The 26,592-nt window shown below is 40.3% G+C and overlaps 3 protein-coding genes and 1 long non-coding RNA gene across 7 annotated transcripts in view; 2 read left to right on the plus strand and 2 right to left on the minus strand.

Moving 5' to 3' along the window:
• Positions 1-508, minus strand: part of Sfi1 (SFI1 centrin binding protein) — a 71,441-nt gene extending 70,933 nt beyond the window's left edge. Inside the window, 2 exon segments of the mRNA XM_021719836.3 lie at positions 383-426; positions 428-508. Coding sequence (XP_021575511.2) covers positions 383-426; positions 428-481 — 98 coding nt within the window. The 5' untranslated portion in view covers positions 482-508.
• On the plus strand, positions 92-3,807 carry LOC144375298 (mediator of RNA polymerase II transcription subunit 28). The gene has a single exon (XM_078039576.1). It carries the CDS (start codon positions 1,403-1,405, stop codon positions 1,937-1,939), a length of 537 nt encoding a protein of 178 aa, XP_077895702.1. The 5' UTR covers positions 92-1,402; the 3' UTR covers positions 1,940-3,807.
• Positions 3,808-8,631: 4,824 nt separating this feature from the next.
• On the minus strand, positions 8,632-13,345 carry LOC144375299 (uncharacterized). The gene is made up of 2 exons (XR_013434982.1): positions 13,044-13,345; positions 8,632-8,763 (listed from the first exon to the last, which is right to left on the minus strand). It is a non-coding gene; the product is annotated as an uncharacterized LOC144375299 (long non-coding RNA).
• The window catches only part of Eif4enif1 (eukaryotic translation initiation factor 4E nuclear import factor 1), a 49,326-nt gene continuing 36,017 nt past the window's right edge, over positions 13,284-26,592 (plus strand). For 2 of the 4 annotated variants that reach the window (XM_078039566.1, XM_078039569.1), the window contains exons 1-2: positions 13,284-13,439; positions 14,363-14,485. In XM_078039566.1, the coding sequence (XP_077895692.1) occupies positions 14,390-14,485 (96 nt within the window). In that variant the 5' untranslated portion in view covers positions 13,284-13,439; positions 14,363-14,389. Of the gene's footprint in view, positions 13,487-13,574; positions 13,730-14,362; positions 14,486-26,592 lie in introns of those variants that run through there. The other 2 variants (XM_078039568.1, XM_078039567.1) reach the window with 2 other exon arrangements.

The raw sequence follows: 26,592 nt of genomic DNA on the forward strand, positions 1-26,592 counted from the left end.
TCACTTCTATTCATAATTAGATTTTAATGTATGTGGGTATGTATATGGTGTTCCCTTGAACCCAAGCCCTTGCACATGCTAAGCAAGTGCTCTATCATTGAGCTATATCCCCAACCTCAAAATGATCATTTTAATTATGGATACTTCCACATGCTTAAAATATTTTTTTGACTATGACATAATGTGTGAAATGTGCATTATAGTATAGATGAAAAGCTCAAAATATCAATGAAAAAAAATTCCTTGCCCATATTTTCTATCTAATCACTCATGATTTAAGAATTTTTATTGTTTGTTTATTATTTTTACACTCAAAATGTTTACAAATCTTTATATGGAAGCGTAATTTCAGTTACCTTTTTGGTCATGTTGTATCACTCACCTGGAATCAACCTTCTTCTCCATTCTCTCCTTAATTTCTTCTGATAAAAAAATTCAACCAGTGGCTTGATATATACTTCTTAATTAGCAGAATACTCATGAATCAGTTTTTTATATTCCCCATCTAACTACAAAAGAAAGACCAATAAAAAGACTAAATTATCTGCAAATTCATGGGAATCAACATGTCTAAACAGCTACCTACTAGATGCTAGTCTCCCACTCCTCTCCTTAATTCAACACTAGGTGAGCATGGAAAAATCTCAGACTTAAAAACACCGTTTACAAACATTAAAACACCCCTGGGTTTCAATCCCCAGTACCCTCCCCCAAAAAAGTCTTCAGATAGACATTTTGGGTTTGTTTTTGTTTTTTTAGTACCAGGAATTGAACTCAGGGGCACTTAACCACTGAGCCACATCTTCAGCCCTATTTTGTATTTTATTTAGAGACAGGATCTCACTGAAATACTTGGGGCCTCACTAAGTTGCTGAGGCAAGCTTTGAACTTGAGATCCTCCTGTCTCAGCCTCCAGAGTGGCTGAGATTACAGGTGTGTGCCACCATGTCCGTTCATCTTTAGGTATGTTTTTATCAGCAGTAGATATTTAATGTGCAGTTTTCATTTTCAATTTGTAATCACTTCTACCAAAAGCATTCACTATAAACTGAATAAACAAAATGCTTTTTATTTCTTAGTACAAAGAATGGGTTATGGGTTGAATTAGGTTCCCCAAAATGCTGATATCCCAAACTCCAATATCTGTGAATGTGACTATATAACAGGGTAAGAGGTAAATTAAGCTATAAATTAGTATGAGTTCATGTAAGAGTAGAGTAGGCCCTTAATACACTATGACTGGTGTCCTTATAAAAAAAGAAGAGACATGGGCTGGGGATGTGGCTCAAGTGGTAGCGCGCTCGCCTGGCATCCCCGGGTTCGATCCTCAGCACCACATACAAACAAAGATGTTGGGTCCACCCAGAACTAAAAAATAAATATTAAAAAATTCTCGGCAGACATGGCGGCCCCGCTGGGTGGCATGTTCTCCGGGCAGCCGCCGGGCCCCCCGCAACCCCCGCCGGGACTCCCGGGCCAGGCTTCGCTTCTTCAGGCAGCGCCTGGCGCGCCGAGGACTTCTAGCAGCACCTTGGTGGACGAGCTGGAGTCGTCGTTCGAGGCTTGCTTTGCTTCTCTCGTGAGTCAGGATTATGTCAATGGCACCGATCAGGAAGAAATTCGAACTGGTGTTGATCAGTGTATCCAGAAGTTTCTGGATATTGCAAGACAGACAGAATGCTTTTTTCTACAAAAAAGATTGCAGTTGTCTGTTCAGAAACCTGAGCAAGTTATCAAAGAGGACGTCTCAGAACTAAGGAATGAGTTGCAGCGGAAAGATGCGCTGGTGCAGAAGCACTTGACAAAGCTGAGGCATTGGCAGCAGGTGCTGGAGGACATCAATGTGCAGCACAAAAAGCCGGCCGAGGTCCCTCAGGGCTCCTTGGCCTACCTGGAGCAGGCATCTGCCAACATCCCTGCGCCTATGAAGCAGACCTGAGAGAGGTCTGGCCTACAAGGTAGCGTCCTGCAGACAGTTCCTCCAGACCTCTCTGTGTGGACGTGGCATTTTAGAACAGCTATTTGCTAGAGAATGAGTTGGTATTAATTTTACCTCCACCTAAAAATTTCCCCAATTTTTATGAGCTGTTAATTACTTAGTACTTTATAAAGTGCTTGGTAGACAAAGTGAGGTTTCATTTTGTTTGTTTTGTCTGTAGCAAAGTTTAGACTATTAGTTTTCCACAGATTTTTTTTTCTTGGCTTTTTGCTTATTTTTAAAATTTTATGTAGTTTATATATAGTTTTTTTTTTCCCCTAGTTGTTAGTTTGTTATGAGGAAACAAGGGGGAAAATTAAAGTACTCCTAGAATGAGGGGAGAAGGAATTTGGTTTTTGGTCTTTTATGATTACTACACATCCATGGTAGTACAGAAAAATATGTAAATTTGCTATCTCAAGACTTTGAACTACCTCAAGAAGTGGAATCTAATGCAACATTTGTAATGCTTCCATAGCAGTACAGAGTGCAGATATTTTGTAAATATGTCAGAAAAAAGGGTTCAAGTATGCTAGTTAGCAGAGATACTTAAGTTGATGCTGCCTTTTGTTTGGGTGAGTGTATGTATTGTGTGATGTTTGGTGTGTTGGGAGCACTACATGCTAGAGGCCTTGTAGTGATGAACCAGTGTGACCCAGTCTCCCTAGCATGACAGCTGGGACACAAGTGATGGACAAGGGGTCAAAGCTTGGTCTGATTCTTTTTCTTTTGAATTTTGTTTGCTTGTGTTTTTATTTTACTTTTTGGAGAAAAGGCAGTTTACATGAAGGAAGGTTCTTGTTCAGTGGATTTGATTCCAAGAGCCTAGGGCTTTGGGGTGGAGGTGACCTGCAGAGTGATCCCCAGCTCCTTCACCTCCACAGAGAGCATGTGGATCCTCTGTGGGGAAGGTATTTTGCCCTCTTGTCAGAAGAGGTTTTCTATTCTCTGTTTTACGCAACTTTTAGATTATATTCCTCAGCCAGTATAAACACTCCTCTGTCTTCTGAATAGTCAGTAGGTCTGTGGCTGTGTCTTGGTTCATTTTGTCCTTTCCAACCTGAAGATCCCTCCCCATGGGCCTCAATATCCACTCATGTTGCTGGTGTGGCCTGGATGCCACCTGGTCCACAAAGCCTCCACTCCATTCCAGAGCACAGGGCTTTTATTCCTTCCACTGTCTTGTGGGTTAGTGAATGGTATCTTTTTTTGTGCTCTTTGCTGCATTGTATGCTCATGGGAAATGGGCATTACTCCCCTGGAATATACAGGAACATGTATTTTGTATTCACTTTGTGTGTACATATTACTCATTTTGTTTGTGACCTGTGAGGATGATACTTGGCTTGTGAACCTATAACCTGTGATGACTAGCCTGAGGCCAGCGTATCTCCCCTTGGTTGGAGTGTATAAGTCAAAACTTTAAAGTTATTTTTTACTGTTGGGGTTTTAACCTGGTCATCTCATGCCAGATAGAAGCTCTGATTGGCAGCTTTAGGTTTCTTGATTAAAAACCTAAATAAACACCCAGTGTGTGATGGCACATACCTGTAATCCCAGTGGCTCAGGAGGCTGAGGCAGGAGGATTGCAAGTTCAAAGCCAGCCTCAGCAAAAGCCAGGTGCTAAGCAATTCAGTGAGATCTTGTCTCTAAACAAAATACAAAATAGGGCTGGGGATGTGGCTTGAATGCCCCTGAGTTCAATCCTTGGTATCCCTGCCTCCCCTCACATCCCCCACAAAATAAACTAAGTTTGAGGCAGTCTTTCAATGATAAAAGTGTTTTTAGTGAAAAGATCAGAAACTGTTCTACTTGGTGCTTAATGAAAATGTTTTGAATGAATGTAAATACAAGTTACTGTCATTTCTTTACATTAATTCAGAAGTTATCCGTCAAATAAATAATGATTTTCCAAAAAAAAAAAAAAAAAAAAAAAAAATTCTCTCTCTCTCTCAAAAAATAAAATTAAATAAATAAATAAATAAATAAAAAAGAAGAGACAAAGAACAGATATACTTAAAAGAGGAGAATTCTATGTGATGAAGAAGGTAGAGACTGGAGTAATATGCCTACAAGCCAGGGAAGTTACTACCAGAAGCTAACAGAAAAACAGAAGAGATCTCCTAGGCTTCAGAAAAAGGACAACACCTTGATTTCTGATTTCTGGCCTCCAGAACTGTGAGAGAATCAACTTCTGTTTTATTTTGTTTATTTATTTTTATATGTAGTGGGAATTGACCCAGGGGTGCTCTACCACTGAGCTATATCCACAGTCTTTTTTATTTTTTATTCTGAGATAGGGTCTCATGGTTGCCCAGGCTAGCCTCAAACTTGCAATTATCCTGCCTCAGCCTTCTGGGTCACTGGAATTATAGGCATATGCCACCATGCCCAACAATTTCTGTTGTTTTGAACCACCTAGTTTGTCCTAGCTGGTTACAACAGCACTAGGAAACAAATGTAAGAAGTCAAGACTGAGAACTAAGATTTCAGTATATAGTGGAGGCTACCTAAAATGGTTACCATGTCTTACACTTAGTAACTTTGATGGATTTATAGTAAGATATCAAAAAATTACCCAGAAAGAAGTTTACCCATACAAGAACAGTTTTTACTGACATCAAACCTGATGTCTTCCCTTTCCCCTACAGCCTCTGCCTGGAGTAGTATCTGCTGCACAGCTGCAGACACGTGCAGAGTGGCCAACTATGGACTTAAGGCAGATGTGACTCCAAGTGTGCATAGTCACCAGACACTGGATCTTGGAAAACCGCCATTAAAGCCTCACTTCTGTACTTCCTGTCTCTGAGTCCATTCTTTGGGACTAGGCAACAGGATGACTTGAAATTAGAACATTCTTCACTCTCCAGAAGAGAAGAAATAGTGACAGGTGAACAGTGTACATGTGGAGTTTTCAGATAACTTCACCTGAATGAGAAATCTGTCTTTATCAGGACCTCAGACGTCTGACAGCTTTGTAGCACACCAAGATAACAAATTTATATCCTGATGTCTTAAGAAGATGAAGTAAAAAATTCAAGTAGTTTTCGGTGCGTTTTTTTGTTGTTTGTTTTTTAAATACCTTTCTCTTTTTATTCTTTTCAAAGGCTTCAATAGACACTGGAATTAGATTGGCAGGTTTATTGCTCTATGAATATCCAAGCTGCTAACTGTCATAGGTAGCAATCAACACAAGTACTGGCCAAAAAACAAAACAAAACCTATGTCCTACTGTTTCTTCTCCCTCTCTCTCCCAAGTCTAACTAAGTTGCTTAGGTCCTCACAAAGTTGCTGAGTCTGGCTTTGAACTTGCAATTCTGCCTTAGCCTCCAAATCATTGAGATTATAGGTATGTACCACTGTGCCCAACTGACCTAGTGTTTCTGATGCCACACTCCAAGTAACAGTGACAACCTTTAGTGACTATTTCTGAAAATTAACTAAATTGAAGTATTCAAATAGGGAATTGTGAAATATTACTATAATAAATGGGCCACATTGCCTTAGGTTGATGTCTTAATGATTGTGTGCAATGTCCACTGTGATCAAAGGATTCTCTTTAGTTAGACCAACATTCTAACTACTTGTATGTGTCTGCCTTCTCCACATTAAAATACAGACTCCATGAAAACAATAATTGTATCTGACAATAATCCTATCTGATCTTGTCTCCATTATATCTCCAGCATCTAAATTAATGTCTGGAATCTCACAGGTGAAATATACAAACATGGAAAAAGATTAAGGCATAAGTCTATCCTCAATAGAGACACTTATGAACTTACTCTGTAAGTTGAAAACACATAATGATAATTAGGCAGGGATTATTCCCAGTTGCACATGACCTCCTAAAATGATAGGGAAGGATAAATTTGATTCAGCAACTCAATGTCTAAGTATATGCCAAAGAGAACTAAAAATATGTCCACACAAATATAATGGAAAGATGAACAAAGTGTGGTATATCCACATGATGGAATATTATTCAGCCATGAAAAGAAATGCAATACAATAACAATGCTTAAACATGGATGAAACTTGAAAACATTGTGCCAAGTGAAAGAAGTCAGTCACAAAGGGCCACATATTTTTCAATTCCATATACAAAACATCTAGAAAGGCAAACATAATGCCTGGGGCTGAGGGACTGAGGGACTAACTGCTAATAAGCAAGGCTTTTTTTTTTTTTTTTTTTTTTTAATGGCACTGGGGATTGAAACCCAGGGCCTTGGCCAGGAAAGTGCTGGGATTAAGGCATGTGTCATCACATGCAGCAAATAAGGCTTTCATTTTGGAGTGATGACAATATTCTAAAGCTGATCATAGCGATGGTAGTACAACTCTGTTAATGTTGAATTATACACTTTAAAATGGGTGAACTGTATATGAATTTTATCACAATATAACTTTTTTAAAAAGAATAAGCCAGAGGGCTGGGGTTGTGGTTAATTGGTAGAGCACTCTCCAAGCATGTGCAAGGCCCTGGATTCAATCCTTAGCACCACATAAAAATAAATAAAATAAAGATATTGTGTCCAAATACAACTAAAAAATAAATATTAGAAAAAAAAGAATAAGCCAGAACTGCATGTAGTAGCACAAACCTTTAATTCCAGCTCGTCAGAAAGCTGAAGCAAGAGGATGATGGTAAATTCAAGGCCAGCTTAAGCAATTTTAGTGAGACTCTGCTCAAAATTTTTTTAAAAAGGGGGGGGTGGGGCAAGGGATGTAACTCAAAGGTGGTGCACCACTGAGTTTGATCTCCAACACTACAAATATATATAAATGGGAAATATGCTTAAAAAAAAGGCAAACTAAGAAAAAAATTACAGGGATCCAAGCTACAGAGAATAACAAAAAGAAACTCCAGAATAGATGTGAAAAGAGTACTCTGGATAAGAACTGGGTGTAGAGGGCAAAGAGTCACCAGATTAGATTAGAACCAACAAGGGAGGTATCCAGGCAAAAGATGGAACCAAAGGTTTTGAGAATAGCCCCAAAAAACTCATGTGTGAGGCACTGGGTTCAAGTCTCAGCAAGCATATAATAAAGGCCCATTGACAACTAAAAAAAAAAAAATTAAAAAAAAAGAAAGGAAGAAATATAGTACCCTACTTGATTCAGCCTTGAACATTTGTTACATAATGCAAATGTTATTACTTTGACAATAATTACCGCATAAATGATTGGCGAGATGAGAGAAAGACAACTGTGCACTAAGTACTTATTCCTATGGATAGTTGTCAACAAAAAGTGTAAAATTAACAAATGGAGAAACATCACTATACTAATTTGCTCCTAATAAACAGAAAAATGGCACATAGTGCTCTGTTTTATTATGAACTTCAATACTAATTTTTAAACCCATATGTTAATTTGGAAAAAAATGTAAAAACATCTTTTAAGTGTCTACAGTATTTTGCAATTTCAAATGATTGAGAAAGGAATGATCCTACTGAGAAAAATGAGGAAATATAGATAGTCAGCCCAGAATAAATTTCCAGTACTTCCAAAAGCCTTCCCTAACTCCAAGTCTCATACTTTCATGGCACATACTTTCAAAAAGCAGAGACTAGAATCAAGATAGCATTTATGGAGAAGGCACTCTGCGCCAGGCATAGTACTAAGTACTTTTCATAAATTACACTTTAATACAACTACCTTGATGGGCGATTGCCATCTTCATTTCAGAGATGGAGGGCCCAACATCACTAGCTAAGGAGTGATAAAGCTAGCTAGTATTGGTACTGCAGTGCCTAACACCATCATTTAATAAATACACATCAACACGGACGTTTTCAAGACATCTGAACGGCCTCCGAAAAAAAATGTAAAGCACCCACCTCTCACGGTGGAAATGGGTTTATGGTTTGGATGGCACTTTAGCCCCATGGGGTTCAGAGAGGGTCCCTGAAGTCTATGTACACCAGCACCCTCGCCTTCAGATTTCTGCAAGCTAAGGAACCTCCCATGGGCTCCGGAACCAGCTCGGTGGAAAGAAAAGGGGCCCCCAGAGTCAGCAACAACACAACAAACAATTGCCAGAATCCGCGCAAGCGCAGCACAGAGAAAGGCTTTTGCTCTTCTCGCAAACCAAAGCCGGTGCACAGGCAGCATCATGGGCACTTCAAGAAGAGAAGGAAGCAAAAGCTCTGACAGAGTCTAACAGGGCGCAACTCAGAGGCACTTGCTTCCTGGCAGAGCTCACGGGTGGAAGCCAAGCCACTCAAGCTGGGGACGATAAAGGCCTGACCACGTACCTGAGGAAGCTGAGTTCTCGGGCCTGGCGCTTAGAAGTCACGGCAACAGCAACAGCGGGCAAATTCCTGGGCTCCCTCCGCCCGCTTAGCCCACGCCATTCTTTGCGCTTCGCGCGCTTCTAACCTAACGCCGGCCCCACCCGAGTTTCCACAGCTACCACAGGGCGCGCGAGCGCCGGAAACCCGCCCCATGCTGGAGTTCACGCAGCCTCAGTCAGACATTGACACGCCTCCCCAACAGCTGCCGAGACACTCCAGTCCCGCTATCTGCGCAGCCCTATGTATGTCTGTGTTCTTTGGAAACGTGCTTCTCTCTAAGCCGATTCTTATATACCCCTCTTAACGGAGTGGAGGTTTGGGTCAGTAGGCTATTGCGTTGGAAAGTCCTCTTTCCCCTACCTCCAGGCTCTTGGGTCTCCTGAATTCCCAGGAGTGCAAGCTGGAATCCGTAGAGTAGGACGGTTGTAGCAACCAGGATTTAGTGGGCAAGAGTCCTTGCAGCCCGAGAATTGGAATGATTTCAGGCTTTAAAAAAAAAAAAAAAAAGAATTATCTCAAGCTGATCTCTTCTTATAACCCTTCTTTTACAAATGGAAACCCGGGCTGGGTGGCACACATCTTTAGTCCCAGCGATTCGGAGGCTTGAGGCAGGATTGCAATTGGAGGTCAGACTTCGCAATTTATCAAGGCCCTAAGCAACTTAGCGAGAGTGTTTTAGAATTTTTTAAAGAAGGGCTGGGGTTATGGCTCAGCAGTTAAGTACCCCTGGGTTTAATCCTCAGTACTAAAAAAATTAAGATGTTAGGCTGGGTAGGTAGCTCAGTGGTAGAGTGCTTGCATACGCCCCTGCACCTCACATATACACCAAGTCCCAAAAGGTGTCTAAATTCTGCTAGTAATAGTCCAGTGAAAAATCCCTTACTAATTTCTTTCTCATCTTTAATCCGAGGAGATGCTTCTATAGCTGTGAAACTTTTCAAATCCTTTTTATAAAGAAAAATTGAGTAGGAATAAGCACATTTTGAAAAGCATAATTTTAATCTTTTGAGACTTCTACTAAAGTTGATGATCTAGAAAACTCTTCACAGATACTCATAATTTCTAGGTTTCTAGTATTTTCCTCCTCTACTGTTCTACAACTGCCAATTTCCTCAACTCACAACATTTGAGGTCCCTATGTCAAACTTTGAACCAATAATTTGACCCTAAATTCTTATATTTCATAAAGATCTAGAATAAATCATGTTTTACTTACTCTTTCAGAGATTTCCCATACTAATATTTGAAAATGCATATAAGTAGCCTGGCACATTGGTGCACATTTGCAATCGCAGTGACTCATAAGGCTGAGACAAGAGGATCACAAGTTCAAGACCAGCCTCTGTAACTCAGTGAGGCCCTCAGCAATTTAGTGAGACCCTGTCTCAAAAAATAAAAAGGGTGTTGTATTACTTGCAAAAGATGGCACTTAATAATTACAAGTTATCATTCTTCCAAAAACTAATAAGCAAAAGCTACAATGAAACAAAGATTAGGAAGCATCTAGCTTTTGCATGGCACAGAAGTTTATGGGTACACTTCCTTAGTAAATTATTACTCTTATTCCTGCATAGTTATTGTCTTCTCCTTTTATGAGGACAAAGATGAGACTTTGAAAGATAAGTGAGTTAAGGCCAAAATTCTATAAGACAATAAAGAAGGGTCTAGTGGATGAGGTAGGTCCTAACTAGGACAGATCAGAGGCCTCAAGAAATTAGTTTCAGACCACAATTTACAGCTACAATGCCTTGAACAGTGACTGCATGTATGGCTTATAGTTTTAAGACTTCCTCACAAGTTCTTTTAACATTCTTCCCATATAAAAGAGTGGAAATCTCTTTCCTTTTAATCCAAGCCATCCTTAATGACTCCTAAGGAACAGAATGGGCATATGGCAGAACTAACCCTGTGTGACTTTAAAGCTAAATTAGAAAAAGGCAATTCAGGGTTGGGAGTGTTGCTCAGTAGTAGAGTTCTTGCCTAGTATGTATGAGGCCCTCAAGTGGATCCCTAGCACCATAAGAGAGAAAATTTTTTTAAAAGCAATGCAGCACATGTCTGGCCCTCTCTGGACACTCATCCTTAGAATCCAAATCTTAGATACATCAAGAGGCCACGTGTGCCAGCTGCAATGGCACACTCTTGTATCCCAGTGATTTGGGAGGCTGAGGCAGGAGGATCGCAAGTTCAAAGTCAGCCTCAGTAAAAAGTGAGGCATTAAGCAACTCAGTGAGATTCTGTCTCTAAATAAAATATAAAATACGGCTGTGAATGTAGCTCAGTGGTCGAGTGCCCTGAGTTCAATCACTGGTACAAAAAAAAAAGAGGCCACGTTTAAGTGTTCCCGATAAAGCTCCAGAGGTCCCAGCTGACAGGTACTTTCAACTATCAAACATAAGTGATCCTACCCCACAGCCTTTAAACTACTCCAGCTGATGTCAAATGCATCCAAGCTGGTACTAACTCAATTTACAGATTTGGAAGCAAAATAAATACTGGTTTAAGCCTCTGAGTTTTGGGGTGGTTTGTTACACAGCAAGAGGTAACCAGATCAGTTTTGGCCTTTTTGTGGTGATGAGAATCAGACCTGGGGCCTTGCTCTACCACTGGAGTATATCCTCAGCCCTCAGTTTAAAATCTTATCCCTAATTCCTTCTACAAGCCTGAAAAATAAATCCTACTGTCCTTTTCCTACAAATGAGGATACTGATATCTAGGGTGGTGAAATGTCAAGTGGTAGAATCAGGACTTGATAGCTTCAAGAACAGCCCTTTTGACTTGGCTTGGATCCCCTATACACCATAATGACAAAGTTATTAGTCCTATTTCTCCCAACTTTAAAGATCCAAATTCCAAGGGAAGCTTGGTTTTTGTTTTGTTTGTTTGGTGATGTTGGATATGGAACCCAGGGCCTTACACATGGAGGCAAGTGCTCTTCTACTAAGCTATACCCCCAGCCCAGCCACCTTGTTTTTTAAATTTTATTATTATTATTATTTATTTTGCAATACTAGGAATTGAACTCAGGTGCTCCACCATTGAGCTACATTTCCAGCCATTTTTTATTTCGAGACAAGGTATTGCTAAATTGTTGAAGCTGGCCTATATCCCAAGATCCTCCTGCCTCAGCTTTCCCAGTTGATGGGGTTACAGACCACTGCACCACATTGGTTTTTATTTTATGTACTTGGGATTGAACCCAGGAGCACTTTACCACTCACTGAACTACATTTCCAGTCCTTTTTGAGACAGAAACAGGGCCTCCCAGGTGAGATTACAGGAGTCCACACAGCACTCAGCAGAATTTTGATTTAATATCAAAGATAGAACCTTAAGGTGGTTAATCACTGAGCTACTCCTTAGCCCTTATTAATCTTAGAGACAGGGTCTCACTAAATTGCTGAGGCTGGCTTTGAATTTATGATCCTCCCCTGCCTCAGCCTTCTCCCAAACCACTGGGATTAGCCATCACACCCAGTTGGAACTCAAATTTTTTAAATTAAAAAATCACCTCTGATGGGCTGGGGGATGTAATGCTCAATGATAAAGCACTTGCCTAGAATGTACAAGGCCCGAGGTTCAATCCCCATACCACAAAAAACAAAAACAACTGTTCATTTACAGTGTGTCTATATAGACTCCACCAAAACAAAACCCGAAAAGTTTTTGTTTTCTCCCCACAAAAAGACCTAGAAGCTTTGTGGAGGTTGTAGAAGGATTTTTGTCCACCTTGGCATATGTGACAACTGCCCTGTGAGTGGTCATCTTTGCAGTTTTCGGGTAAGAAAAAACAATTTATCCTTAGTTTTGGTTAACTCTCCACAGCCTGAAGGGGGATTCAAAAATCAAGCCAGAATTGCAAACATTGCTTTTCTGCCTCTTGCCTGCATAGAAAAAAAATAGTTAAATAAAATTTTAAAACACGGGTTTTATTCAGTTTTACCGACGAAAAGAAAAACGTTATCGTTTTGTCCGTTGCCAAAGCACACAGGAAACAGTGACCTCTCACTGCCGAAGTCCCTCATTTCACTAATGAAGTAAACAATGTTCAAATAAAGTAGACCTCTTGAAAAAGTAGGCTTCGCTGGCCTTTAAATTAAAGAAAACTATGTTTCCCCCATGCCCATGTATTTCACACCAATTCTGGGCAGTTCAACCGGGCAAAAACAGTGGCTTTCGATATTCTGGCAGGCAAGGCTCACCGGTAACCTCCTTCTCAGCGCAACAGTTCTTCCCACTGCTCACATACTTGAATTTCTGTGCCTACTTGTCAGCTCGACTTTCTGCACTATGAGCTAAGCGCTTGACATTTGCCATCTCATTTCCCCTTCCCGGATAGGTTAAGGAAAGAATCAGATTATGGGCGGGATAGAACATGTCAACCAATTTGTGAGTCGCCTGTACCTGTATCAAAGGTATAAGTTGGCTTATAAATGCAGGAAACCGTATCCTTGCCTATTCCTAATATTGATAGGGACCACTTTAGAACCACTTTAGAAAGAAGAGCGCAACTCAAGATCACACGGCTAATTTAAAAAAAAAAAAAAAACGGCGGAATTTCCCTAACTCGGGTTCCCACTACTGAAACCCCAGTAGTAAGTCAAGCTGCAGACCCAAGCACACTTCGCCACCACCTTCCCAGCAAAGCACGGTAGCCCAGGGTCTCAGGCCACCCCTCCGCCTCCACATCACGCATGGGAACGAAGCTCCCTCTCAGGGACTGCCCAACGAGACCGCCTGCGCGCAAGGGGGCCAGCTTCCACTACCTCTGCCTCTATCTTCGTCCTACCGCAGTCGCCGTCTCCTTCCAGCAGCTGCCTCCCTGCCGCCAGGCTCGCGCATAGACCAGCTCCCGGGGAGGGTGCTGAAATGTTTCATTTTTCGGCCCGGCACCTCAGCAGCCACCTCACATCCGGTCGCGCGGCGGTGAAGGCGGTGCCGGGCCCGGGTGCGTGGAGGGAGTTATAAAGGGGGAGGGGGCGGAAGGAGGGGCGGAGGGCCGGGCCGCAGTTACGGCGGCTGAAGAGAGACAGCCCGAGCGGGGTTGGGGGGGGGGCCGAGAGCGAAGGCCTTGGGGAGCAGTGCTGGGACCGGCGCGGGCCGAGTAGAGGGGAGGGAAGCGGCGGCAGGACGAAAGGCCGCCAGAGCGGCGGAGGCACTGAGTAAGGGTCAAGCGGCAGGGTCCCAGGCGTCGCACGCCAGGCCTACGGTGGGAGACGGGGCGCGGGCGCGCTGCTCCTGGGGTCGCGTGCGGGAGCGCGGGCACCGGTGCGCGCGCGGGGCGGGGGGGCTGGGCAGGGATTTAGGCCCGCGGGGTGGCCGGCGGGCAGCGGGCGGGCTGGCGGGGCCCGAGTCGCCGGGGCGGAGAGCGGCGGGCTTGCGCCAGCTACAGCTCAAAGCGCCCGGGCCAGGGGATTTGGCCTCCCGGGCCCCTCCGGCCCGCTTTCCCTCAGTAAGTACGGTCCCCGCCCTTACTCCGAAGAAGGCCGCTGGGCCAGGGCCTGCGCGAGGGGTGGGGGGTTGGCCTGGGGAAGCCGAGTTTCTGAGCTGAACCCAGCGCTCGCCCTTTCCCAGCCTCGGGCGCCACTGACATGGCCACAGGTGCAGCCGGCTGGGCGAGGGGCGCTTGGGCTGGATTCTCAGCCCTTGACCTCGAATAACAAGGGGCAGCTGGTGCCGTCCATTGGCAAGTGACAGGCTCTTTACAACACCCTGACTTTTTAAAAGCCTCATCCAGTATACCGTCCCCGACTCCGGGAAACTTCCCCTCCACTCTGTGATGGCTCCTATGGGCGGCCGCGAATCTTGGTTTCTTTTTGTATTAAAGCTGCTTAAAGGTTGTATCCTGAGTTGGGTACCTTCCACTTTTGCTTTCCTTACCCTTATTGGTATTTAGAATACTTCACCAGGAGAGATAACTAAGTTCCAGTGGTTCCTTTTCAAATTTGGTTCCACTTTATATCATAACTTTTGGATAACTATTTTAAGAGATCTCTTTTTGAAAGTTTTAGTTTCTTAAGCAGCAGCTAAAATTTCTGAAAATTTACTGTTTTCTGGGACAAATTTGTGTTGATTTATTCTCCAGGTGTAAAAAATTGTAGACAAAGGAGCCATGGATAGGAGAAGTGTGGGTGAAACAGAAAATGGAGATACTTTCCTTGACCTGAAGAAGCTGCCGGCCTCCAAATCCCCTCATCGCTATACAAAAGTAGGCTTTGTTACTAATGAAATAGTGTTTCTTTATGGGTGGGGAGGTCAGTAACATTGTGTAGGTATTTTGTTGACTACCTAAAGTGGTAGTCTGGTTCTGACTCATTTCATGGACTAAATAATAACTAAATTTAGTAAAACATTGCTTTGAACATTTTTCTGGAAATTTGAATACCAAAAGTTTGCTTTCAAGTAGCTTTCCTTTTTTTTTTTTTTTAAGTTGTCAATGTACCTTTATTTGTGGTGCTGAGAGTCGAACCCATTGCTTCACAATAGCTAGGCAAGCGCTCTACCACTAAGCCACAATCCCAGCCCCTTCTAAATAGCTTTTAAGTGAAGGGAATATTGTCTTGGATCCTGTATGAACATATATATTGACACCCAAGTTCTGTAACAACTGTGTAATTGATGTTACTGATTTACTTGTTGAGGGTGAGGATTCCAGCTTTGGATGCCTCACAAAATCAGTATTCTCTGTAATGATGTTTCCTTGAGAGGCAAACTACCTACCTGTATGAATGATCTGGCCAAGGTAACTGAAATTTTTTTCTGTTTTTTTTTTTTTTTAACCTCCTGTTACAAATTAGATATGGATTCACAAAAATAAGGCTTCAAATATATTTTCATTACCTTAGAATTTGTAGTAATTTTGAACTGCCCATCTGGATATCTTCTTGAGAGGGGCTCCTCAGGAATCACTCTATGGTCATGTATTTATTAGAGATTCTGCAAAGATCAATATCTTGTTTGCTACAGTGTGTTTTTGAAGAGGTGACAAGATTCATTGAGCTGTATAGTACATTTCTGGGTACTTGAAATGGTCTGGGCTGGAGTGTATAAAATGTGCTTAAAGAAAGCAATTGGGAGTACTGATGAGAGAGGTTATGTTCCAGATGGGCCCATGTCTTAGTGTATACCCAGTACTATACTGGTTTATTATCCCTGATTTCCCAGGATACTGATCAAGTCAGGCCATATTTATGTACTGGTGCTACTATTACCTATTTGATAAAGTGTCAGATAGTGTGAAGTTTTCATTTTCACATTTAGAACTGAACCTTTCTGCCAGGCATGGTAACATATGCCTGTAATCCCAGAGGATTGGGAGGCTGAGGCAGGAGGATCACGAGTTCAAGGACAGCCTCAGCAACTTAGTAAGACCCTAAACTCAGTGAGACCCTCTCTCTAAATATTAAAAAAAAAAAAAAAAAAATTTTTTTTTTTTTTTTAAAAGGCTTGGGGATGTGGCTCAGTGGTTAAGTGCCTCTGGGTTCAATCCCCAGTACAAAAACATACTGAATCCTTCTGGGGTGCAGGTGGAGTATTTGGGTATGAAAGGGTTATTGGTTAATTGCTGGTATTTTGTTTGTTTGTTTTATGGTTTTTTGTTTTTCAGGACTGGGGATTAAACCCAGATTACCACTGAGCCACATTCCCAGCCCTTATATTTTATTTTGAGATAGGGTCTCTAAGTTGCTGAAACTGGCCTGGAACTTTGCAGTCCTCCTGCCTCAGTCTCCCTAATCACACTAGGATCACAAGCTTGTACCACCAAACCTAACTGTGATTAATTGCTGTTTTAGCACAATCTGTTTTGGCATGAAAGAATGTGAACTGATGGGAAGCTTTTCAGTTCTGCATTCATATTTAATCTTACCAAATGTAGATGCACTCAAATTTGAGTTTTTGAGTAGTGTTCCACAACTTGAAGACACTGCCTAAAATGTTGACAGGTGAATTCTGAGTAAGATAAGCTTATCAGGGGCAGGGGCTATAGCTCAGTGGTAGAGCGCTTGCCTAGCATGCGTGAGGCACTAAGTTCAATCCTCAGCACCACATAAAAATAAACAAAATAAAGGCATCTGTCCATCTACAACTACCCAAAAAAATTTTTTTTAAAAAAAGCTTCAAATGGAGGTAAACTGAGTCAGACTGCTTACAAGCTTGTGATTCCTAATCAGAACTTTTTAAATTAAGGTTTTTGCATGTAGCGGTAGGGATTGAACCCAGGACTTCCAGCATGCAGGCAAGCATTCTACAACTGAGCTATCTTCCCAGCCCTGTTTGAATTAAAGTTTTAACTGGTATTCTACTTGGAGAGTCCCAGCAAAGAGAGTTTTGAATCACTCTCACACTTTGACCAGAGGGTGGCATGTGTATTTCATCATTGTGTATTTCCTTCTTTATGCTTGTCATTTTTAGGAAGATCTTATTGGTCTCTTTTAGGGTAATCCTTGAATTTGTTAGCAGTAAAGATTAAGAAGCTTGCCAGGCATAGTGGCACATGCCGCGGTAATCCCAGTGACCCCGGAGGCTGAGGCAGGAGGATTGCAAGTTTGAGGTCAGCCTCAGCAACATAGTGAGGCCCTATCTCAAAATTACAAAATAAAAAGAACAAAAATAAGTGGAAAGAGAGCTCAGTGGTAAAGTTGCCCCTGGGATCAATTCCATGTGTGTGTGTGTGTACGATATATATAATATATATTGTATATATAAAGACTTAGAAGCTCGATATGGTCAATTTTTTTTATAATCCAACCTCAGAATTCTTAAGTATGCCTTACAGAACTGGTTTAATGAAGCATTTACTATAACTGGAATTATACATACTGAGATCAAATTATTGGAGTACATGAAGCATTTAGTGAAGTTCCTACCACTTCATGTTCACAGGATAGAAGGTCTAGAAGCCGTAAAGGGAAACTCATCAATGATTTTTATAGGTGATACTCTGTGGAAACTGGTAAATATAGGGTGTTTCCTTACAAGAGCAGAAAAAAATACATAGGCTAGATGATGGGGCTCCTTAACCTTTCACCCGTCTTAGTTTAATGTTCAGCGGCTTTTTGGGATAATATTGTCTGTTGTTGAGAATTCAAACTCCCCATGCCCCAAATGAAGGTAGAAGAGTGCAGATGTTTGGTCAGTTGCTTTCTAGGGTAAACATAACAGTTTCTCTTTGTGTTAGGACATCCTTTGATCCAGCTTGCTTCTCACATGTTATGTGCTCAGGGATCATATTATAAGTCTATAAACCTTGATAAAGTTAATTTTGCATGGTCCAGAAGATTTGGCTTTTTAAGCAGCTCCCAGGAGGGAGCTCACTCATAGTAATAAGACTTTAGTCTTCCTTGGAAAACTTGATAAATGTGTTGGTGTTGTCAGGCAACTGAGATATTCATTCCTCAGGGTTCAGATGGTATCTGTTGTGCTTCCAAGAATATCTCAGGAACTCAAGTTAGAGTCACACTGGGTGCTTTCACACCTATCCATAAGCCTCAGTGACGGTTAACTGGAATGGTTATAAGTGAGTTTATCATATGCATCTGTTTCCTTATGATTTTGAGCCATTAATTAATTTTTGGTACTGGGGATTGAACCTTAAGGGCACTTTCCACTGAGCTACATCCCTCCTTTTTTTATTTGTTTTTGAGAGAGAATGTCTCATTAAATTATTAAGTTGCTTAAGCCTCAACTTTGCAATCCTCATGCCTCAGCCTAGCCATTAATTTATAAACTTGGGTCTATTTTGCTAGGCTAGTTTCCTAAGACCAAAAGCTATCTGTTGGTAGTATTTACATTTGTGTTTTTAAAGTGATTGTATTATGTTGAAGGATTTGGGGAGGTTATAGAGTCGAGTCTCATCTGAAAGTTGTAGATGAAAAATGGTTTAGACAGTTATTATCAAAATGTGGCCCTCAAAGTGCAATCATGGCTAATTAAAAACTTTTCTCAAAATGCAGACACCAACCAACATTAGTATCATCTAGTAACTTGTTACAAATAAAAATCTCAAGTCCCTTTTCTGTTGTATGAAGCCAGAAACTCTAGGGTTTAGATCTCAGCTGTGAGCATTTAATAAGCCCTTCAGGGGATTCTGATTCGAGTTTGCAAATCATTGATTTAGGAAACAGAGGCAGCAGTGGTGCTTATATTAGTGGAAAAATCGGGGGGAATCATTCAGCTTTTTCTTACCTCATCAGAAGCTCTCATTTACCAGTTTTTGAAGTATATTACCATCTGATCTATTAGTGATGCCATCTTCTACTTGAAATACAAAACAGAAATGTTTTAGACTGTCCCATTATTCATATTCATGTTTTTCTTAAAGTGAACAGGCTAATCTTAGATCAGAGTGTACATTGTGTTGTTTCTCCTTTGCTCCTCCTGTATTTTGCTACCAGCTCCTTATTAAATGTTATCATCTGCCACTTGGACAGGGAACAAAAGCAGAGGATGCTCAAAAAATTCAGCTTATACCAGTGTTGAGCATGCATGTTAAATTTACTAGCTAAAAAGCATGAGTTTTCTGAGTTTTAACTTAATGTGGGTTCTTTATTACCTTGACTAGTTATAAATGGGTACCAATTTAATTCTCAGTATATGCACAGTCTTCAAAGGAGGCCAACCTAGTTTGTGGCTGGCTGGCCAGTTGCTCATTGCTGTGGTTACAGCCACATTTATATCTGCGCTTTAAAGCCATTAAGAAAATAGATGAGCAACTGAAGTGGATATATTTGAGCAATCCTCATAGCTTCCATGGAGAGAATCAGTTTAAGACTTGAAATTTAGCCTCTGAGAAAAGAATAAAATTTAATTTCAGGTAGAAACAGTAATTACGTAGCCAGTTTTTCCTATACAAAGATTTTGTTTGGTAACTTCATTCATATCTTCCGTAAACTGTGTTGAGTACTAGCCTCGAACAGGTGGCTTTTCAGTGACATACTTAGCTAAAAAATTTCTTAAGCTAGTATAAAAATAAGGATGCCTGTTTAAAGAAAGACAGTATTATGGTATAAAAGATCATTATATAATCTTAATGTGTCAGCTGTCCAGAAAACCTAGCTAGCCTGTCATAGTGGAACATGTCTGTAATCCCAGCAACTCAAGAGACTGATGCAGGAGTATTGCAAGTTTGAGGCCAGCCTCAGCAACTAAGTGAGACCCTGTCTAAGAATTAAAAGGTCTGGGGATGTAGCTCAGTGATAAAGCACTACTGGATTCAATCTCCAGTACCAAAAATTTTGTGAAAAGTTCTCACAAAGTTTTTTTTTTTTTTCTTTTGTTGATTCTGGGGATTGAACCAAAGGGTGTTCTACCACTGAGCTACATCCTTAGCCTTTTAAATTTTAAGACAGGTTCTCAATAAATTGCTGAGGCTGTCCTCAAAATATGATCCTTCTGCCTTAGCCTCATGAGTCATTGGAATTATATACATGTATCATCCCATCCAACTAAGACCATAGATATGATAACTTTCTCTATTATTCTTGAAAAGTTGGGATTCAGGGACCTTGCCCCCATGAATGTCCTTTCCTTTTTGCTTATCATGGTGGATACTTCTAGCCAGATAAGAAGCCAGTCATTGTACAATTAGATCCTTTAATATAAAAATTTATGGTGGGACCTTTAAGAGAAGGCTGGATTAGAGGCAACCTGCCTGAGAATGTGGCTTTTTGACTTACGGTTCCCAGTAGTCCACTGGACAGTGGCAAGGCCAGCACTAAGTGACTGAGCTGTGGGAAAGGGTGGTATACCTCCCCTTACTCCCTTGAGAGCATTGAGAGAGGATAAGGAGAGGTTGAGTCCCACTCTTGGATTAGGATCTCCACTCTACCATTTATCATTCTGTGGCCTTCAGCCATATATTTAATATCTCTAAATTTCATCCTTTTGCTCTGTAAAATGAAAATAGAATAAGACCTATCTTGTAGGACTTTATGGAGAATACTGGAGAAAATGTATGCCAAGTGCTTAGAAAAGTGCCTGACACAGTAAATGCTAACTGCTTATGATCTATTCATCTCTAGGTCACTTCTAGATGCTTTGGCCATTAACAATGAAATTGTTTGTTTTTTAAACACCTATCTTAATTATAAAATATTGATTTTTAAAAAATTTCTTGTGAATTGAAATCAGTTCACAGAGGTAGAGTTCACCTTTTGTTGTCTTCTATAAATGTGACTCAGGTAAAATTCTTCTATAATGTCAGAATGCGTAGTGGGAGTAGATACTAAAAGATGCACCACCTTTAACTACAAACTTTAAATCAAGATGCTTATTTTCTAATATTCCATTTTAATATGGAACCATAAAGCCCTAGAAGATTTACATATTTAGGTTTCCTTTAGTATTTTCTGCCTGTTTACTTATTGTTTTACTTTGCTTATATCAGTTTTATAAGCACTTTTTAAAGCCAAGGTTTATTTTTATTGCATTGGCCAGATCAGTGAAAAATACATGAACCAAAAAGAAAAAAATGCTTTCCTATTTTTTCCATTCCTGTTTTCTTAATTTCATATAAATTCTTCCATTAGAAGAAAATTATATCAAATCAGTCACTGATAGATGCTTGGGTGAATCCAGATCTAAGACTTATTTGTCAACATTGTGTGATCTGATATGAATCCCAACCTCCTATAATAACTAAATGGTGCCCTTTTAGCAACTAGCTTCATGAATGGAAGATGATGGAATGAATCCCCCACACCCCATGTGTGGTTGTTCACTATTGCCCTGACTATTAATGCTGTTGTGATCTATTTTTAAAGCTTTCTAATCTCCCCCTCCTTCAGTACTTGGAATTGAACGTAAGACCTCACAGATAGTAGGCAAGTGCTCTACCACTGAGCTACACTACCAGCCCTTTTTATTTTTTGAGATAGGATCTCACTAAGTTGCTGAGGCTGGCTTCAAACTTGTGATCATCCTGCCCCATTCTCCCAAGTCACTAGGATTATAGACGTGTGCCATTGGGCCTAGCTTAAAACTTCTAATCTTTTGAGAAAGTTACTCTATAGAATGAAGTGTTTGGTCAGTTCAGCAACCATCTGCAAGCCTAATGGGCCAGGACCAATACTAGTGGGCATGTGGAGGGTAAGAACAAGGAGAGGTGGTCAAAGATGGACCTCAACCTAATTGCTACTGTCAGAATAGTCACCCTCTTTAGGAAGAGCTTAGGTCACTTCTAGAGTGCTTTGGCCATTAACAATGAAATAGTTTGTTTCTTAAACACCTATCTTAATTATAAAATATTGAATTTTTAAATTTTCTTGTGTATTGAAATCAGTTCACAAAGGTAGAGTTCACCTTTTGTCCTCTTCTATAAATGTGACTTGGGTAAAATTCTTTTTTTTTTTATTTTTATTTTTTTTAGTTGTAATTAGACACAATACCTTCATACTTTTATATGTGGTGCTAAGGATCGAACCCAGGGAGGGCTTCACTGGTTCTAGGCAAGCACTCTACCTCTGAGCCACAACCCCAGCCTGGTAAATTCTTCTATAATTTCAGAATGCATAGTTACTTCTGTGTAGGATCCTGCAGAAAGAAATTGCTTAGGATCTTAACTATTGTTGTTTTGGACTTATATTCAGATTAATTTGCTTTCTGCTTTAATGATGACCACCAAAAGTGGGTGCCCACATTGGTAATTCACAAATAGATTGGGGAAGCTTCACAGTTACTCTTTAAGGAAGACTGCTGCAACTAAGAAAATGTGTTCATACTTCCTTGGGTATGTGACACTTGGGCAAGTAACAGATTGTTCTTTCCTGATCAAGTTTTAGTAACTTGTGCAAAAACTGAGGTCTCAGCTTGGTATTGACTCCTTTTTTTGCCCAGGTGATAATTTTAGTGAAATTGCCCATTATCAGTAAGTTCCCATGGATTCTTACAAAAGGGTAAACTCACATTCTCTCATGAAATATTCATGAGGAGGGAGCACTCCTAGTTAAGAGTGGGCATTTTTCAAGTATTTTGCCTTTAGCCACGGTTGAGAGTTTTCTTCAAAAATATCCCCAAAAGGTCTGTTTTTCCAGAAATTACTGATGTGAAGGGCTTTTAATGAGATGGCAGTTGAAGAACACTTCTCTTAAGAGACTGGAAGAGCCATAAGGGCAAGGATAAGAATCATCTGCTGGTGCTGGGCACTGAGCCTGGAACACAGGAAGAGTTCTGTAGACAGTGAAGAAAAGAGCAATTGCAATAACTTAACTCGTGGTTTCTTTCCTCACTGCTTAAGGGATGGATTCACTCAGGCATTCTAAAGGAGGATACTATCTTTTAAACATTTTTAGGACCTTTTGAAATGTAACACATTTGGCTTTCTAAACCCAGCAAGGAGGTACCCTCTCTTGGACCTTGGGCCACATTTTGAGAAAAATGCTCAATTCAAAGCTTTTCTTCTTCTTCTTTTTTTTTTTTTCCTTTATGGTGCTGGGAATTGAATCTAGGGCCTTAGGCATGTCGCATGAGTACTCTACCAGAAAGCTACACTATTGGCCTCAACTCAAAGTAGTAATTTTTTTTTTTATACGAGGTTTTTAACCACAGTGCTTTGCTGCTGAGCCACATCACCAGTCTTTTTATTTTATTTTATTTTGAGGAAGGGTCTCTCTAAGTTACTTAGGACCTGGCTCAGTTGCTGAGCTGGGCTTGAATATGCTATTCTCCATCTTTAACCTCCCAAGTTGCTGGGATCACAGGCAGCACCACTGCATCTGTCATTAAAATATTTCTTTATCTTGACCAGCAGGACCAAAATTTGGCCCTCCTAAATGTTTTGTGGATGTTTTAAAATGTTAATCTTTTCCGGTTGATTCTTTTTTTTTTAATATTTATTTTTTAGTTTCAAGTGGATACAATATTGTTTTTTATTTTTATGTGGTGCTGAGGATCAAACCCAGTTCCTCACACATGCTAGGCGAGCACTCTACCCCTTGATCCACAACCCCAGACCCTCTGGTTGATTCTTAAATCATCAGCGTTTCAGCAAATAGCTAGTAGTAATGAAGAACTTAGATCCTTGTTATATGTTGGCGTTAAAAGGTTATTTTCCTCCAAACAAACCCCATTGTTTAGAAACTTCTGTATATTGAGAATACATTTATTTTTTTGAATTGGCTCTTTTTAGTTATACTTGATGAGAATATGTACATTTAACGGTGAAGTGTATCATCCTTGGATGGCAATATGCTAAGGTTCTTAGTTTGATGTTTGAATTTGAGAAGGGTAAGGCAATTTTTAATAATCTTTGAGTTATATCTTTGTTGTTTGTTTGGTTTTTTTTTAAATATATATTTTAGTTGTTGATAGACTTTTTATTTTATTTATTTATATGCGGTGCTGAGGATCAAACCCTGTGCCTCACACACTCTAGTCGAGCATTCTACCACTGAGCCACAGCCTCAGCCCGTTTGGTTTTTTATGTGGTGCCTGGGAATCGAACACAGTGCCTCGTGCATGCTAGGCAAGCGCTCTACCACTGAGCCACAACCCCGGCCCCTTGAGTTACTTCTAATAGCAGAAAATTATTTATTTGACAGTGTTTCTTTTTTCCCTCCCCTGTAGTATTACGTGTATTTCCTACGTTGCAGGGTATTTCCTATTTCTACCTGAATATTTTTCCCCCCTTCAGTGGGGAAGTGGTGGTGCTAAGGACCAAACTCAGGGCCTCATTGAATGTTAGGCAAGGGCTGTATCACTGTAAACTGGAAAACTTTTAAGCCTTTTGCACAGTGCTTTTTAGGATTTGTACTGTGACATCTGCTATTGGTATTACTACTATTGGTCTATTTGCCCTGCCTGCCTGCCCCAATGTTGTATTTATCTCCACAGGTCTGTTTTGTGCATCTGGGGATTGAACTAGGACCTTGAGCATGCTAGGCAAAGCTGTCACTGAGCTATATCCCCATCCTATCTTCAAAGCTCTGACACTGTATCTGCCCTGCACATTTGTCTGAACTCTTGTCTTTATTGATTTATAGGTGGCATGACAGTTTTTTTAATTTATTGTTTTGGTTTTTGTATTGGGGGATTGAACCCAGGGGTGCTTAGCCACTGAACTATATGGCCAGCTTTTTTATTTTTTATTTTGAGACAGGGTCTCATTAAATTGCTTAGTGCCTCGCTGAATTGCTAAGGCCGACTTTGAACTTGAGATCCTCCCCTGCCTCAGTCTCCCAAGCCACTGGGATTACAGGTGTGTGCCTCTGTGCCCAGCCTTTGACAGTTTTTTTTGTTGTTGTTGTTTTTGTTTTGTTTTGTTTTGTTTTTTTGTTTGTTTGTTTGTTTTGAGAATTTAGACTGCCTCTAGGCATTGTCTTATATTTGAAATTCTGTTTATCTTACGCATCTAAACTTTTTTAGGTATTTCTACCCAATAAATAAGGTAATTTATAAGTAAATCCTAAATAAATGAAAGTACTTAATTGATATACTGGTTTTAAAACCAAAATTTCCTCTGGTTGTAGGATATTTTGCTCACCTGAAAACATTTAAACACTCCAGCTAGCTGAAGACACTGAGTGAATTTGTGCCATGTTATATGCAGTGATTCCTATAGGCTGAGAGAGCAAATCTATCCCTCTGATACCTCAAAATATGGAAGCAGCCTGCATTCTCCTCTTGTGAGGTCTGGAATGGGAGTGTTGTAGAGGTCATGGCACAGTGCTCCATGCTTTCTTGCTAGGCAGTTGCAGCATTTTACTGCTAATGAAAGTTTGTGAATTGCTTTATTTATTTTATTATGAAAATGTTTATATATATATCAATAAGAGGCAGTCGATTTTGTGTATATTCATATAAGTGTGCATGTATGTGTATTGGTTTGTATGTATGTTTGCATCCATATAGAAATGCATGTGTTTCCTGGGTTAGATGAAAGAGCCTATAACCAAATAAACACATACCTTGTTCCCAGATTTTGGTTTCTTATGGGACTAGAATTTCTCAGAGAAATGGCTAAATCCAGCATTAGGACAGGATAGGTACAAGCTAAATCAGAAAAGCAGTGTTTTTTTTATTTGTTTTGTTTTTACAAAAGATGGGAGCATATTGAAAGAACATGTGGGCCAGCCTGAAAAAGCTTCAGCTGACAATCTGGGATAATTTGGGCACTAAAATAATTAAGAACAATTACAAATTATGGATCATTGGAAAAACTAAGAATCATGATTCCATATCAATATAAAGAATAACTGGGGGGCTGGGGATGTGGCTCAAGTGGTAGCACGCTCGCCTGGCATGCGTGCGGCCCAGGTTCGATCCTCAGCACCACATACCAACAAAGATGTTGTGTCCGCCAAGAACTAAAAATTAAATATTAAAAAAAAAAATTCTAAAAAAAAAAAAAAAAAAAAGAATAACTGGGGAGCTGGGATTGTGGCTCAGTGGTAGAGCATTTGCCTAGTATGTGTGAGGCACTGGGTTCAATTCTCTGCACTATATATGAATAAATGAATAAAGTAAAGACATAATGTCTAAAAAAATTTTTTTAAAAATAATAACGAGGAGAAGGAAAGATGTATGTTTACATATGATGCCAAGTGCTAGCAGCTGAATATCATGGCATCCAGCAGTGATACTGTTTCTCTTAAGTTAGTGTTTGGCTCCAGGAATACTTTAACCTTAAGCATAAGGAAACCTCAGACAAAGCCAAAATGAATGTTCTCTTAAAAAGTGAGAGGTAGGTATGTAGTAGAGCACTTACCTAGCAAGTTCTAGATCCTAGATTCAATCCCAATACTGCAAAAAAGGGAGAGAGACTACATTATTTAGAGATGTCGGTGTCATAGTAGATAAAAGTTGTAGAGACCCAAGTGAGATAACAACCAGATTCTAGACTGGTTCCTGTGTTTTAAGGGAGAGAAAATAAAAATAAATGACAAAATTGGAATTGGGGGGGTAGATTAAAGTATTATTGATAACTGTAGTTAAATAAATCTGACAGGCCTTTTCAACCAGGGTCTGCAGAAGTCCCTATATCTGAAGTCATCCATTGTTTGTGATGGGTTGACTTCTCTCCTCTGCTGAAGACACAGTCCTTGAGAGAATGGAAAAAGTGTCCCTGAAATAATTTCTGAGCCGGGCAAGGTGGTACATGCCTAATCTTAGCTACTCGGAGACTAAGGCAGAAGGATTACAATTTGAGGCCAGCCTTGGGCATCTTAGCAAGACCCTGTCTCAAAATTAAAAAGAAAAAAAAAATCTGTAGGGCCAGATTCTCTCTTGGAACTAGATAAGAGATTGTAAAAGAATATTCTCATTCTTTTTTTGTTATAATTATCAACTTTAATTGTGCAACTTGGTGGTTTTCACTGACAT

The sequence above is a fragment of the Ictidomys tridecemlineatus genome, chromosome 2 (genome assembly GCF_052094955.1).
Source record: "Ictidomys tridecemlineatus isolate mIctTri1 chromosome 2, mIctTri1.hap1, whole genome shotgun sequence".
Taxonomy (NCBI): Eukaryota; Metazoa; Chordata; class Mammalia; order Rodentia; family Sciuridae; genus Ictidomys; species Ictidomys tridecemlineatus.

What these genes read in the sequence shown, in the direction of transcription:
- LOC144375298 (XM_078039576.1), top strand. Translation starts at nt 1,403, where the DNA reads ATGGCGGCCCCGCTGGGTGGCATGTTCTCCGGGCAGCCGCCGGGCCCC.